This window comes from Ostrea edulis, chromosome 7, assembly GCF_947568905.1.
Source record: "Ostrea edulis chromosome 7, xbOstEdul1.1, whole genome shotgun sequence".
Taxonomy (NCBI): domain Eukaryota; kingdom Metazoa; phylum Mollusca; class Bivalvia; order Ostreida; family Ostreidae; genus Ostrea; species Ostrea edulis.
The window spans coordinates 68,536,449-68,552,176 of record NC_079170.1 but is presented as its reverse complement, the minus strand read 5'-3'; the positions used below and the strand labels follow the sequence as shown (position 1 = coordinate 68,552,176).

Below are 15,728 nucleotides of genomic sequence, written 5' to 3'. Positions count from 1 at the left end.
CCGCCGTGAGCCCTATATCCTGTTCAGGTAAACAGAGTTATCCACAGTAAAAAATGTGATGTTAAACTGAACACACCAAAAGCAGTGAAATACCAGCCTAGTTATCATGTGATGTTAAACTGAACACACCAAAAGTAGTGAAATACCAGCCTATAGTTATCATGTGATGTTAAACTGTACACACAAAAAGTAGTGAAATACCAGCCTATAGTTATCATGTGATGTTAAACTGAACACACCAAAAGTAGTGAAATACCAGCCTATAGTTATCATGTGATGTTAAACTGAACACACAAAAAGTAGTGAAATACCAGCCTAGTTATCATGTGTGTTAAACTAAGTACACCAAAAGTAGTGAAATACCAGCCTATAGTTATCTTGTGATGTTAAACTGTACACACCAAAAGTAGTGAAATACCAGCCTAGTTATCATGTGTGTTAAACTAAGTACACCAAAAGTAGTGAAATACCAGCCTATAGTTATCATGTGATGTTAAACTGAACACACCAAAAGTAGTGAAATACCAGCCTAGTTATCATGTGATGTTAAACTGAACACACCAAAAGTAGTGAAATACCAGCCTAGTTATCATGTGATGTTATACTGAACACACCAAAAGTAGTGAAATACCAGTCTATAGTTATCATGTGATGTTAAACTGAACACACCAAAAGTAGTGAAATACCAGCCTAGTTATCATGATGTGGACTCATCACCACAAGCTCTTATTCAGACTGAAGAATGGGGGAAGGGGAATAACTCTTCAGCTTTTACCTACCGGTAGATGTATACATATTTGGAATTATATTTGAATAAGAATAATTTTTCTGAAGATAAAAAAGATGGATTGACAAGTGAGATTGAATGTTATCTGAATAAAGTAAGAAGCAAGAGGAGGAACACACGACACCCCAGCTGCAGTAAATACTTAAACAAGATTCAGTAAATACATAAACAAGATTGATTGTATATTGTTTAACGCCCATCTTGAGAATTTTTCATTCAAACGAAGACGTTAACATTGCCAGTGAAGGGCTGCAAAATTTAGGCCTATGCTCGGCGCTTACGGCCTTTTGAGCAGGGAGGGATCTTTGTCATGCCACACCTGCTGTGACACGGTGCCTCAGTCTTTGCGGTCTCATCCAAAGGACTGTTCCATTTAGTCACCTCTTACAACAAGAAAGAGGTACTGAGGATTTATTCTAACCCAAATCCCCACGGGACCATAAACATTAACATTGCTTATTTCATCATTGTCAAAAGTATAGAACTGCTCCATTTAGGAATAATCTCTACCTGATGAGCATCTAGGTCTATAATTAGAATTTTAGCTATCCCCTCCAGGCGGTCAAACATGAACCTGATGGACAGTGTGATGTCAGCATAGGCACAGAAGCCTCCTCCCCGGTCAGCTGAGCAGTGGTGGAATCCTCCTCCTATGTTGATGGCCCACCCCCTCTCCTTGGCCAGTTTACCTGCCTGAGAAAATCAAACATATTGATTGTTTACCTGCCTGAGAAAGTTAAACATATTGATTGTTTACCTGCCTGAGAAAGTCAAACATAATTATTGAGATGTTACAGTGAAGATAAGAAGACCTGAATCTAATGATGAGATGTTACAGTGAAGATAAGAAGAGGGAAACCTGAATCTAATGATGAGATGTTACAGTGAAGATAAGAGGGAGTCCTGAATCTAATGATGAGATGTTACAGTGTAGATAAGAAGAGGGAGACCTGAATCTAATGATGAGATGTTACAGTGTAGATAAGAGGGAGACCTGAATCTAATGATGAGATGTTACAGTGTAGATAAGAGGGAGACCTGAATCTAATGATGAGATGTTACAGTGAAGATAAGAAGAGGGAAACCTGAATCTAATGATGAGATGTTACAGTGAAGATAAGAGGGAGTCCTGAATCTAATGATGAGATGTTACAGTGTAGATAAGAAGAGGGAGTCCTGAATCTAATGATGAGATGTTACAGTGTAGATAAGAAGAGGGAGACCTGAATCTAATGATGAGATGTTACAGTGTAGATAAGAGGGAGACCTGAATCTAATGATGAGATGTTACAGTGTAGATAAGAGGGAGACCTGAATCTAATGATGAGATGTTACAGTGAAGATAAGAGGGAGTCCTGAATCTAATGATGAGATGTTACAGTGTAGATAAGAAGAGGGAGACCTGAATCTAATGATGATATGTTACAGTGAAGATAAGAGGGAGACCTGAATCTAATGATGAGATGTTACAGTAAAGATAAGAGGGAGTCCTTAATCTAATGATGAGATGTTACAGTGAAGATAAGAAGAGGGAGACCTGAATCTAATAATGAGATGTTACAGTGAAGATAAGAGGAGTCCTGAATCTAATGATGAGATGTTACAGTGAAGATAAGAAGAGGGAGTCCTGAATCTAATGATGAGATGTTACAGTGAAGATAAGAAGAGGGAGTCCTGAATCTAATGATGAGATGTTACAGTGAAGATAAGAGGAAGTCCTGAATCTAATGATGAGATGTTACAGTGTAGATAAGAAGAGGGAGACCTGAATCTAATGATGAGATGTTACAGTGAAGATAAGAAGAGGGAAACCTGAATCTAATGATGAGATGTTACAGTGTAGATAAGAGTGAGTCATGAATCTAATGATGAGATGTTACAGTGTAGATAAGAAGAGGGAGACCTGAATCTAATGATGAGATGTTACAGTGAAGATACGAGGAAGACCTGAATCTTATGATGAGATTTTACAGTGTAGAGAAGAAGAGGGAGACCTGAATCTAATGATGAGATGTTACAGTGTAGATAAGAGGGAGACCTGAATCTAATGATGAGATGTTACAGTGAAGATAAGAGGGAGTCCTGAATCTAATGATGAGATGTTACAGTGTAGATAAGAAGAGGGAGTCCTGAATCTAATGATGAGATGTTACAGTGTAGATAAGAAGAGGGAGTCCTGAATCTAATGATGAGATGTTACAGTGAAGATAAGAGGGAGTCCTGAATCTAATGATGAGATGTTACAGTGTAGATAAGAAGAGGGAGACCTGAATCTAATGATGAGATGTTACAGTGTAGATAAGAAGAGGGAGTCCTGAATCTAATGATGAGATGTTACAGTGAAGATAAGAGGAAGTCCTGAATCTAATGATGAGATGTTACAGTGTAGATAAGAAGAGGGAGACCTGAATCTAATGATGAGATGTTACAGTGAAGATAAGAAGAGGGAGACCTGAATCTAATGATGAGATGTTACAGTGTAGATAAGAGGGAATCCTGAATCTAATGATGAGATGTTACAGTGTAGATAAGAAGAGGGAGACCTGAATGTAATGATGAGATGTTACAGTGAAGATAAGAGGGAGTCCTGAATCTAATGATGAGATGTTACAGTGTAGATAAGAGGGAGACCTGAATCTAATGATGAGATGTTACAGTGTAGATAAGAGGGAGACTTGAATCTAATGATGAGATGTTACAGTGAAGATAAGAGGGAGTCCTGAATCTAATGATGAGATGTTACAGTGAAGATAAGAAGAGGGAGTCCTGAATCTAATGATGAGATCTTACAGTGAAGATAAGAGGAAGTCCTGAATCTAATGATGAGATGTTACAGTGAAGATAAGAAGAGGGAGACCTGAATCTAATGATGAGATGTTACAGTGAAGATAAGAGGGAGTCCTGAATCTAATGATGAGATGTTACAGTGTAGATAAGAGGGAGACCTGAATCTAATGATGAGATGTTACAGTGTAGATAAGAGGGAGACCTGAATCTAATGATGAGATGTTACAGTGTAGATAAGAGGGAGACCTGAATCTAATGATGAGATGTTACAGTGTAGATAAGAGGGAGACCTGAATCTAATGATGAGATGTTACAGTGAAGATAAGAGGGAGTCCTGAATCTAATGATGAGATGTTACAGTGAAGATAAGAGGAAGTCCTGAATCTAATGATGAGATGTTACAGTGAAGATAAGAAGAGGGAGACCTGAATCTAATGATGAGATGTTACAGTGTAGATAAGATAAGAAGAGGGAGTCCTGAATCTAATGATGAGATGTTACAGTGAAGATAAGAGGAAGTCCTGAATCTAATGATGAGATGTTACAGTGTAGATAAGAAGAGGGAGACCTGAATCTAATGATGAGATGTTACAGTGAAGATAAGAAGAGGGAGACCTGAATCTAATGATGATATGTTACAGTGTAGATAAGAGGGAGTCCTGAATCTAATGATGAGATGTTACAGTGTAGATAAGAAGAGGGAGACCTGAATCTAATGATGAGATGTTACAGTGAAGATAAGAGGAAGACCTGAATCTAATGATGAGATTTTACAGTGTAGAGAAGAAGAGGGAGACCTGAATCTAATGATGAGATGTTACAGTGAAGATAAGAAGAGATGTTACAGTGTAGATAAGAAAAGGGAGACCTGAATCTAATGATGAGATGTTACAGTGAAGATAAGAAGAGGGAGACCTGAATCTAATGATGAGATGTTACAGAGAAGATAAGAAGAGGGAGACCTGAATCTAATGATGAGATGTTACAGTGAAAATAGGAAGAGGGAAACCTGAATCTAATGATGAGATGTTACAATGAAGATAAGGAGAGGGAGTCCTGAATCTAATGATGAGATGTTACAGTGAAGATAAGAGGGAGACCTGAATCTAATGATGAGATGTTACAGTGTAGATAAGAAGAGGAAGACCTGAATCTAATGATGAGATGTTACAGTGAAGATAAGAAGAGGGAGTCCTGAATCTAATGATGAGATGTTACAGTGTAGATAAGAAGAGGGAGACCTGAATCTAATGATGAGATGTTACAGTGAAGATAAGAGGAAGACCTGAATCTAATGATGAGATTTTACAGTGTAGAGAAGAAGAGGGAGACCTGAATCTAATGATGAGATGTTACAGTGTAGATAAGAGGGAGACCTGAATCTAATGATGAGATGTTACAGTGTAGATAAGAAGAGGGAGACCTGAATCTAATGATGAGATGTTACAGTGAAGATAAGAAGAGGGAGACCTGAATCTAATGATGAGATGTTACAGTGAAGATAAGAGGGAGTCCTGAATCTAATGATGAGATGTTACAGTGTAGATAAGAGGGAGACCTGAATCTAATGATGAGATGTTACAGTGTAGATAAGAGGGAGACCTGAATCTAATGATGAGATGTTACAGTGTAGATAAGAGGGAGACCTGAATCTAATGATGAGATGTTACAGTGTAGATAAGAGGGAGACCTGAATCTAATGATGAGATGTTACAGTGAAGATAAGAGGGAGTCCTGAATCTAATGATGAGATGTTACAGTGAAGATAAGAGGAAGTCCTGAATCTAATGATGAGATGTTACAGTGAAGATAAGAAGAGGGAGACCTGAATCTAATGATGAGATGTTACAGTGTAGATAAGATAAGAAGAGGGAGTCCTGAATCTAATGATGAGATGTTACAGTGAAGATAAGAGGAAGTCCTGAATCTAATGATGAGATGTTACAGTGTAGATAAGAAGAGGGAGACCTGAATCTAATGATGAGATGTTACAGTGAAGATAAGAAGAGGGAGACCTGAATCTAATGATGATATGTTACAGTGTAGATAAGAGGGAGTCCTGAATCTAATGATGAGATGTTACAGTGTAGATAAGAAGAGGGAGACCTGAATCTAATGATGAGATGTTACAGTGAAGATAAGAGGAAGACCTGAATCTAATGATGAGATTTTACAGTGTAGAGAAGAAGAGGGAGACCTGAATCTAATGATGAGATGTTACAGTGAAGATAAGAAGAGATGTTACAGTGTAGATAAGAAAAGGGAGACCTGAATCTAATGATGAGATGTTACAGTGAAGATAAGAAGAGGGAGACCTGAATCTAATGATGAGATGTTACAGAGAAGATAAGAAGAGGGAGACCTGAATCTAATGATGAGATGTTACAGTGAAAATAGGAAGAGGGAAACCTGAATCTAATGATGAGATGTTACAATGAAGATAAGGAGAGGGAGTCCTGAATCTAATGATGAGATGTTACAGTGAAGATAAGAGGGAGACCTGAATCTAATGATGAGATGTTACAGTGTAGATAAGAAGAGGAAGACCTGAATCTAATGATGAGATGTTACAGTGAAGATAAGAAGAGGGAGTCCTGAATCTAATGATGAGATGTTACAGTGTAGATAAGAAGAGGGAGACCTGAATCTAATGATGAGATGTTACAGTGAAGATAAGAGGAAGACCTGAATCTAATGATGAGATTTTACAGTGTAGAGAAGAAGAGGGAGACCTGAATCTAATGATGAGATGTTACAGTGTAGATAAGAGGGAGACCTGAATCTAATGATGAGATGTTACAGTGTAGATAAGAAGAGGGAGACCTGAATCTAATGATGAGATGTTACAGTGAAGATAAGAGGAAGACCTGAATCTAATGATGAGATTTTACAGTGTAGATAAGAAGAGGGAGTACTGAATCTAATGATGAGATGTTACAGTGAAGATAAGAAGAGGGAGTCCCGAATCTAATGATGAGATGTTACAGTGAAGATAAGAGGGAGTCCTGAATCTTATGATGAGATGTTACAGTGTAGATAAGAGGGAGACCTGAATCTAATGATGAGATGTTACAGTGTAGATAAGAGGGAGACCTGAATCTAATGATGAGATGTTACAGTGAAGATAAGAGGGAGTCCTGAATCTAATGATGAGATGTTACAGTGAAGATAAGAAGAGGGAGTCCTGAATCTAATGATGAGATGTTACAATGAAGATAAAAAGAGGGAGTCCTGAATCTAATGATGAGATGTTACAGTGAAGATAAGAGGGAGACCTGAATCTAACAAGAGGTACTGTGAGCAATGCTCACTAAGAATACCCCCCGCTTACCCCAATCTCCCAAAGGGTGTTGGTAATAGGTATAAACTACCTCTTTTCTGAGTGTAAAAAACAAATGGCATGACAAACCGAACCATATTGCTACTTCGATGTCCAGTGCGCGGGACCTTTGACCTTTTGACCCCAAAATCGATAGGGAACATCTTCATCCCATGGGTAGTCCATATGTATGATATGGTGACTGTAGGTGGAAAGGATAACGCTTTAGAGCCCGGAAACCATATTGCTACTTCGATGTCCACTGCGCATGACCTTTGACCTTTTGACCCCAAAATCGATAGGGAACATCTTCATCCCATGGGTAGTCCATATGTATGATATGGTGACTGCATGTGGAAAGGATAATGCTTTAGAGCCCGGAAACCATATTGCTACTTCGAAGTCCAGTGCGCTTGACCTTTGACCTTTTGACCCCAAAATCAATAGGGAACATCTTCATCCCATGGGTAGTCCATATGTATGATATGGTGATGGTAGGTGGAAAGGATAATGCTTTAGAGTCCGGAAACCATTGCGTCTACAGACGGACGGACGGACGGACGGACAACCCGATTCCAGTATACCCCCCCCACAACTTGTTGCGGGGGGTATAATGATGAGATGTTACAGTGAAGATAAGAAGAGGGAGACCTGAATCTAATGGTGAGATGTTACAGTGAAGATAAGAAGAGGGAGTCCTGAATCTAATGATGAGATGTTACAATGAAGATAAAAAGAGGGAGTCCTGAATCTAATGATGAGATGTTACAGTGAAGATAAGAGGGAGACCTGAATCTAATGATGAGATGTTACAGTGAAGATAAGAAGAGGGAGACCTGAATCTAATGGTGAGATGTTACAGTGAAGATAAGAAGAGGGAGACCTGAATCTAATGATGAGATGTTACAGTGAAGATAAGAAGAGGGAGACCTGAATCTAATGATGAGATGTTACAATGAAGATAAGAAGAGGGAGATCTGAATCTAATGATGAGATGTTACAGTGAAGATAAGAAGAGGGAAACCTGAATCTAATGATGAGATGTTACAATGAAGATAAGAAGAGGGAGTCCTGAATCTAATGATGAGAAGACCTGAATCTAATGATGAGATGTTACAGTGTAGATAAGAAGAGGGAGACCTGAATCTAATGATGAGATGTTACAGTGAAGATAAGAAGAGGGAGTCCTGAATCTAATGATGAGATGTTACAGTAAAGATAAGAGGGAGTCCTTAATCTAATGATGAGATGTTACAGTGAAGATAAGAGGAAGTCCTGAATCTAATGATGAGAATTTACAGTGTAGATAAGAAGAGGGAGTACTGAATCTAATGATGAGATGTTACAGTGTAGATAAGAGGGAGACCTGATATTGATGAAGACTTACCAGAATTGTGCCCCCTGTCTGGAACCTGAATGGACGTAGCACCTTCCTCTGGACGATGAAATTCGGTAGGAACGCGACGGGCGGGACCTCTGTAATCTGAGCAACATTGAAGCTCCACTACAAACAAAAAATAGATAAGCAACAGAGGAAAGAGAATCTCATTAGTCTCCTTCTTAATTAACATGTGGACTACCTCATTATCACTCATTCAATCTCATAAGTCTCCTTCTGAATTAACATGAAGACTGTAACCTCATTATCACTCATTCAATCTCATTAGTCTCCTTTTGAATTAACATAAGGACTACCTCATTATCACTCATTCAATCTCATTAGTCTCCTTCTTAATTAACATGAAGACTGTAACCTCATTATCACTCATTCAATCTCATTAGTCTCCTTCTTAATTAACATGAGGACTACCTCATTATCACTCATTCAATCTCATTAGTCTCCTTATTAATTAATATGAGGACTACCTCATTATCACTCATTCAATCTTTAAGGTAATAAATGTTGGTACAAATTTATGAAAAGTCACAAGATTGAAGACAATAAACCAAATTCAAATGTTTTAGTTCTGCAAAAATGGGAGAAAAACACCAACTCTTCATGATCATATACTTAGAATGTGTGATATATTTAGAATGTGTGATATACTAGAATGTGTGATATACTTAGAATGTGTGATATAATTGAATGTGTGATATACTTAGAATGTGATATACTTAGAGTGTGTGATATACTTGAATGTGTGATATACTTAAATGTGTGATATACTTAGAATGTGTGATATATTAGAATGTGTGATATACTTAGAATGTGTGATATACTAGAATGTGTGATATACTTAGAATGTGTGATATACTTAGAATGTGTGATATACTTAGAATGTGATATAATTAGAATGTGTGATATACTTAGAATGTGTGATATACTAGAATGTGTGATATACTTAGAATGTGTGATATACTAGAATGTGTGATATACTAGAATGTGTGATATACTTAGAATGTGTGATAGAATGTGTGATATACTTAGAATGTGTGAGATTCACAGCTATTGTTTTGTGTTGAACCTTTCATTTTCATCTTATTAATCAATCCTCCTGTAATTTTTATAACTTATATAACTTATAATAAAATACTCAATAAAAAGTGTTCAATACAAATATATATATACATATATATAACCTACATTATGTACATATACAATTTCTGTAATTTTCTACTATGGAAAAAAATTGAATTCAAATCAATTTTAAGTTTAGATAATCCTTATACTTAATTTTCAATGATTAACTCAATAAAAAGTTTACTTTAGCTTATCATACTAAAGTGCCTGGCTGGTGCTAATTAAATATCCATCATATTACTGATAAGGCAATAAAACAGTCACTGTGGCTTGGGGGGGGGGGGGGGGGGGGAGTGTACTGTAAAAGTATGATGTGACGGTGGAGGTGAATAAGTGCAAAACATCGATATAGAAAGTATGATATGTTCAATGTTACTAAGCAACACTCCATTTCCTAATTAAATGGGTTCAGTTTTGTCGGTTGAAGCCCCCACCCCATCTTAGCATTGCTCACTTCTTGCGTAATTCAATTGACGTATACAATTTACAGCACTGTAATTATAAAATAAAGAATTTACAGCACCGTTTACGTTACTTTTAATGTGATATGTTCACAGATTTAGTGTATTATATTTGACTGAAATAAAGATTTACATAAAGATTTACTTCTCTCAATCATATCAGCTATAACTTTGAAACATCATGCACAATAGAGAGTTACTGCATTGCTGTACAAATGTAAATATAAACATCTTCATAGTCTATCTATCACTACATTAAAGGTAGTGATGAAACGATTGTCGCCGATGATCGATTGTCGGTCGTTCAGAGACCTACGATGCTACTAATCGATTACAAAATAAAAGTCGCCGACATCGTTGACCAAACAAAATCCTGAAATCACTTCAACTTTGTTCAAATTTTATTTTCTGTATGTCAAACCCGATCAAAAATAAGCAAACAAAATGGCGGGAGATATGAAGGACGGTAACAACAATGACATTCAACAATCAAATAAAGGATTCTATCACTGATATCTTTGATACATTGAGATTATAGATAAATTCCATCACTTGATATATTTGAATCCTGATTTATTTACCTGTGAACAAATGAAACAAAAAAGAATTCAAATGTTGTTTCCATACATTTAATGATTCTGTTACATCTAATTTAAGGGGAAAACACTTAAATGCCAATTCCGATTATAATCGATTATTAATCGATTACTTGTGTCCGATTATTGCCGATAATCGATTATGGTTTTTGGTCCGATTGCCCATCACTAATTAAAGGGAAAGGCAACCCCAAAGATTTTTACATGATAATTAAATGATAGGATCAATTATATGATAAAAATTTGTCATACTATTCTGTTGATATACGGCCTTGATAAGCGTCAGTACTAATTTGAAACTGTTAAAAATCGAAATTCCCGCCATCTATAGAGGCTGCCAGTTTAATAAGTAACTCTCTTGTATTCAAGACCACTAAAATCAATAATTTTGACCTCACACCGTCCGTTCCGGTTTTTAAGATCATCAAAAATGTGTATGTGGTAGATCCTACAAATAGATAGGTTGATGCCTTTCTGTCAAGCAGTTAATTACACTAATTATGCAAAGGGGAAATATGAAAAAAGTTTTTCTCTCGAGAAATTCCAGACCCAATCAAAAGTCATCTGAAAAGAAAAGAAAGAAAAGACTGTGTAAACTGTGGATCCATCATTTGCCTAATGACAATTTGAGGTTCAAAACATTTGTATGAAGAAACGTTTACCAATCTGCCTGCATTCAGGTCTGCGACTCGATTGAACGTCTTTTCTCAAATTCTTCTTGCCAAAGAACGGGCTCAAATCTATACGGCTCAAAACTTAACTGTTCGTTACTTGTCATGTTTACAGTGTTACTGATGTTAGAAATAAACCGGAACAGACGGTGTCTCAGCAGTCTCAATTAAACATCAATGGCTGCTCTCTTGGCGGCGGGTAACTTAAAATGCATGTCTTGATAGATAATATTGATTTAATTGTTAAGCAAGGATTTTTCTTGTTAAATTTTTAGACTCTGACTGTAATTTACGATATCAGTAAGTGATACTTTATTCATAAAAAACAACAATGTGATTAGGGCAATTGTCTTTCCCTTTAACATCAAAAACACAGAAATACTGTATTTACAGAGAAATTACGCCTAGGATTCTGTCCTTTACACCCAAAGTCAACATTAATCCAAACTGGACGACTTTAAATTGAATGAAACAACTTTGTGGTGGAATTAAAATGGAGAAGAAATATGAAGTTAATTAATCAATTGAGATTATGGATGAAAATAACACAAGGCCAAAATATCCCAAAGGCACACAGTATTCAGACCCTGTAACAACAATGCTAGAATTTCACACAGTATTCAGACTGAATGCTAGAAATGATGAAACCATTGCTTCATACAGTCTATGTACTGTGTTCTACCCTATATCTCAGTCATGCTATTTATTCTTCATTCTCTACAAATAATTTGTCATTCTATGTACTAGCTGTATTTCTACTCTATATCTCTATCATGCCATTTATTCTTCATTCTATATAAATGATATGTCATGCAATCAAACCTCTAAAATATCCAAATATTGACCATTTTATCAAATTTATATGAAACTAAACTGTCTGCAGTGTTCACCTCCTACCATGCCTTTTCCCTCTCCCTCGAGACTTCCTCTTTTATACTTACTTGTTTGTCTACTCCCATTCTTCCTCCCCCTAGATCCCATGTCACTCTCCTAACTCGATCCCTTGTCACTCTCCTAACTCCATCCCTTGTCACTCTCCTAACTCGATCCCTTGTCACTTTCCCAACTCGATCCCTTGTCACTCTCCTAACTCGATCCCATGTTACTCTCCTAACTCGATCCCTTGTCACTCTCCTAACTCGATCCCTTGTCACTCTCCTAACTCGATCCCTTGTCACTCTTTTAGTTCCCTTGTAACTCTCCCTCTTCCACCTCCCATAACCCTCTTCCACCTCCCCATAACCCTCTTCCACCTCCCCTAATCCTCTTCCACCTCCTCTAACCCTCTTCCACCTCTGCTAACCCTCTTCCACCTCCCCTAACCCTCTTCCACCTCCCCTCATCCTCTTCCACCTCCCCTAATCCTGTTCCACCTTCCCATATCCTGTTCCACCTCCCCTATCCCTCTTCCACCTCCCCATAACCCTCTTCCACCTCCCCTAATACTGTTTCACCTCCCCATATCCTGTTCCACCTCCCCTAACCCTCTTCCACCTCCCCATAACCCTATTCCACCTCCCCTAATCCTCTTCCACCTCCTCTAACCCTCTTCCACCTCCGCTAACCACCTCCCCTAATCCTGTTCCACCTCCCCTAACCCTCTTCCACCTCCCCTAATCCTGTTCCACCTTCCCATATCCTGTTCCACCTCCCCTATCCCTCTTCCACCTCCCATAACCCTCTTCCACCTCCCCATAACCCTATTCTACCTCTCCTAATCCTCTTCCACCTCCTCTAACCCTCTTCCACCTCCGCTAACCACCTCCCCTAATCCTGTTCCACCTCCCCTAACCCTTTTCCACCTCCCCTCATCCTCTTCCACCTCCCCTAATCCTGTTCCACCTTTCCATATCCTGTTCCACCTCCCCTATCCCTCTTCCACCTCCCCATAACCCTCTTCCACCTCCCCTAATCCTGTTTCACCTCCCCATATCCTGTTCCACCTCCCCTAACCCTCTTCCACCTCCCCATACCCTCTTCTACCTCCCCATATCCTGTTCCACCTCCCCTAATCCTGTTCCACCTCCCCTAACCCTCTTCCACCTCCCCAAACCACCTCCCCTAACCTCTTCCACCTCCCTCCCCTACCTCCCCATACCCTCTTTCACTTCCCCTAACCCTCCTCCACCTCCCCCTAATCCTCTTCCACCTCCCCTAACCCTCATTCACCTCCCCTAACCCTCATTCACCTCCCCTAATCCTCTTCCACCTCCCCTAACTCGATTCCTTGTCACTCTCCTAACTCGATCCCTTGTCACTCTCCTAACTCGATCCCATGTCAATCTCCTAACTCGACCCCTTGTCACTCTCCTAACTCGACCCCTTGTCACTCTCCTAACTCGACCCCTTGTCACTCTCCTAACTCGATTCCTTGCCACTCTTTTAGTTCCCTTGTAACTCTCCCTCTTCCACCTCCCCTAACCCTATTCCACCTCCCCTAATCCTCTTCCATCTCCACTAACCCTCTTCCACCTCCGTTAACCACCTCCCCATATCCTGTTCCACCTCCCCTAACATTCCTCCACCTCCCCTAATCCTCTTCCACCTCCCCTAACTCCCCTCCACCTCCCCTAATCATCTTCAACCTCCCCTAACCCTCCTCCACCTCCTCTAACCCTCTTCCACCTCCCCTAACCCTCTTCCATTTCTTCTAATTGTATTAATCCCTTCCTTGTATCTTTAATTCCACCTCCCCTTAGATACTCCCCACTATTCTCAATCCTCACACCTCTCCTAACCCCTTCTCCCTCTCCTAACCCATTTCTCTCAATTATATCATGATATCATGGACACACAATACAATTATATCATGATATCATAGACATACAATATATATATATAATTATATCATCATCATTGATATGCAACAGGACTATACATCATATCATAGACACACATAAAAACTATGATATAATGATATCATTGATATGCAGCAGAACTATACATCATATCATAGACACACATAAAAACCATGATATAATGATATCATTGATATGCAGCAGAACTATACATCATATCATAGACACACATAAAAACTATGATATAATGATATCATTGATATGCAGCAGGACTATACATCATATCATAGACACACATAAAAACTATGATATAATGATATCATTGATATGCAATAGGACTACATCATATCATAGACACACATAAAAACCATGATATAATGATATCATTGATATGGAACAGGACTATGCATCATATCATAGACACACATAAAAACCATGATATAATGATATCATTGATATGCAATAGGACACAGACATGCAGGGTTAGTATCTCTGTGTATATGTGCAATGTGTTATTTAGCCACCATTCAGATTCTTCTGTTTAATTGTGATCCCAGCAAAATTGGTACCCTATGCTGTCATAACATTTGATATCTTATGCTGGTGATATATTTGATATACGTGTATCATGCTGACAATCAACTTCATCCAGAAAGCTCTCTGAACATGAGATTTCCAAGACGAACATTGACGTTACAACAGGCAGCTTTTGACGAATCTGGCTATCTCAGATTTCAACACCCTTGGGATTGAGACTTTGACATGGACTAAACGCGTGCAATTGACAATATCTAACATTCATGGAGAACAAAAAAATTCAAAACAAAATAGCTATAATGCACAACACAGTGTGTTTTACTCCACGTCTTACAATCACAACACAGCAGAAATCTCTCAGAAGGAGAAGGCTTAATATATAGGCGCTGCCTAATTCTTATTGTGTTATTCATAATAAAATACTGTTTAAAAAAAAAATCTCTCAGAGAACCCCAGATTCTGCATTGTGTGACCTGAACTTGTCTCTACAAATCAGCAACGTGCCTCAGATAGCTGCCATTTTGAAGGTTTATGACACTCTTTCTACAGAGGCCTAATTTGCATGAATTTGTTTGGTGGAAATTTCATCTAGATTACAGCTAGGTTCAGTTATTGATATGTGGGTACAATCTGAGGGAAATTCTGCCGTGTTGAGCTACTTCAATAGATGATCTGCATGCTTGTTATCTACCTAACTTACATTGTGTTTAATGAATCTAAATATTTCTACAATGTATTCATTACATAATCACTCATAATAAAATATACCAGTTGTTAATGTAACAGGGTTTCTCCCAACAAAAATGACTGACAAAACGCCTGTAGGGTTCAGGACTCAATATATTTATTTGGACACAGTCACTGTGATGGAATAGACATGCAATATATCTCGAAAGATAGCCCTTTCTATGGGAAGAAGCTTCCCTCAGAAAATTTACAGCTTGGACAATATTTCAGGATTGACGCAGAAATCAAGGATTTTGCAGTCTGCTGTCAGTATTAAACTCTTTCTAAAAATCAAGTCAATTCAAATGTCTACCCTAAGCTTCTGAATTATATTAATACTGCTCAAAACTGGCGGTAAAACTTAACTGAGAAAACCAACCAAATGCAACTTGACAATCACTGACCAATAAAAACCCTTCATACAAAATGACCACACTCAGATCCACGACCAAAGCCCCCAAAGTATACAAGAGGCCCAGGGGCCTTATAGGTCACCCGAGTATCATGTAACAACCTTCCAATGTT

General features: G+C 38.3%; 1 protein-coding gene and 1 long non-coding RNA gene across 5 annotated transcripts in view; one reads left to right on the top strand and one right to left on the bottom strand.

Annotated features, from left to right (window-relative positions):
- Positions 1-15,728, bottom strand: part of LOC125653793 (histone deacetylase 11-like) — a 50,985-nt gene that overhangs the window by 11,845 nt on the left and 23,412 nt on the right. For all 4 annotated transcript variants that reach the window (XM_056145184.1, XM_048883403.2, XM_048883402.2 and 1 more), the window contains 2 exons: positions 8,281-8,397; positions 1,298-1,480 (listed from right to left, as the gene is read on the bottom strand). In XM_056145184.1, the coding sequence (XP_056001159.1) occupies positions 1,298-1,480; positions 8,281-8,397 (300 nt within the window). The remainder of the gene's footprint in view (positions 1-1,297; positions 1,481-8,280; positions 8,398-15,728) is intronic.
- LOC130048456 (uncharacterized) lies at positions 9,735-12,012 on the top strand. Its single transcript, XR_008797247.1, has 2 exons — positions 9,735-10,136; positions 10,650-12,012. It is a non-coding gene; the product is annotated as an uncharacterized LOC130048456 (long non-coding RNA).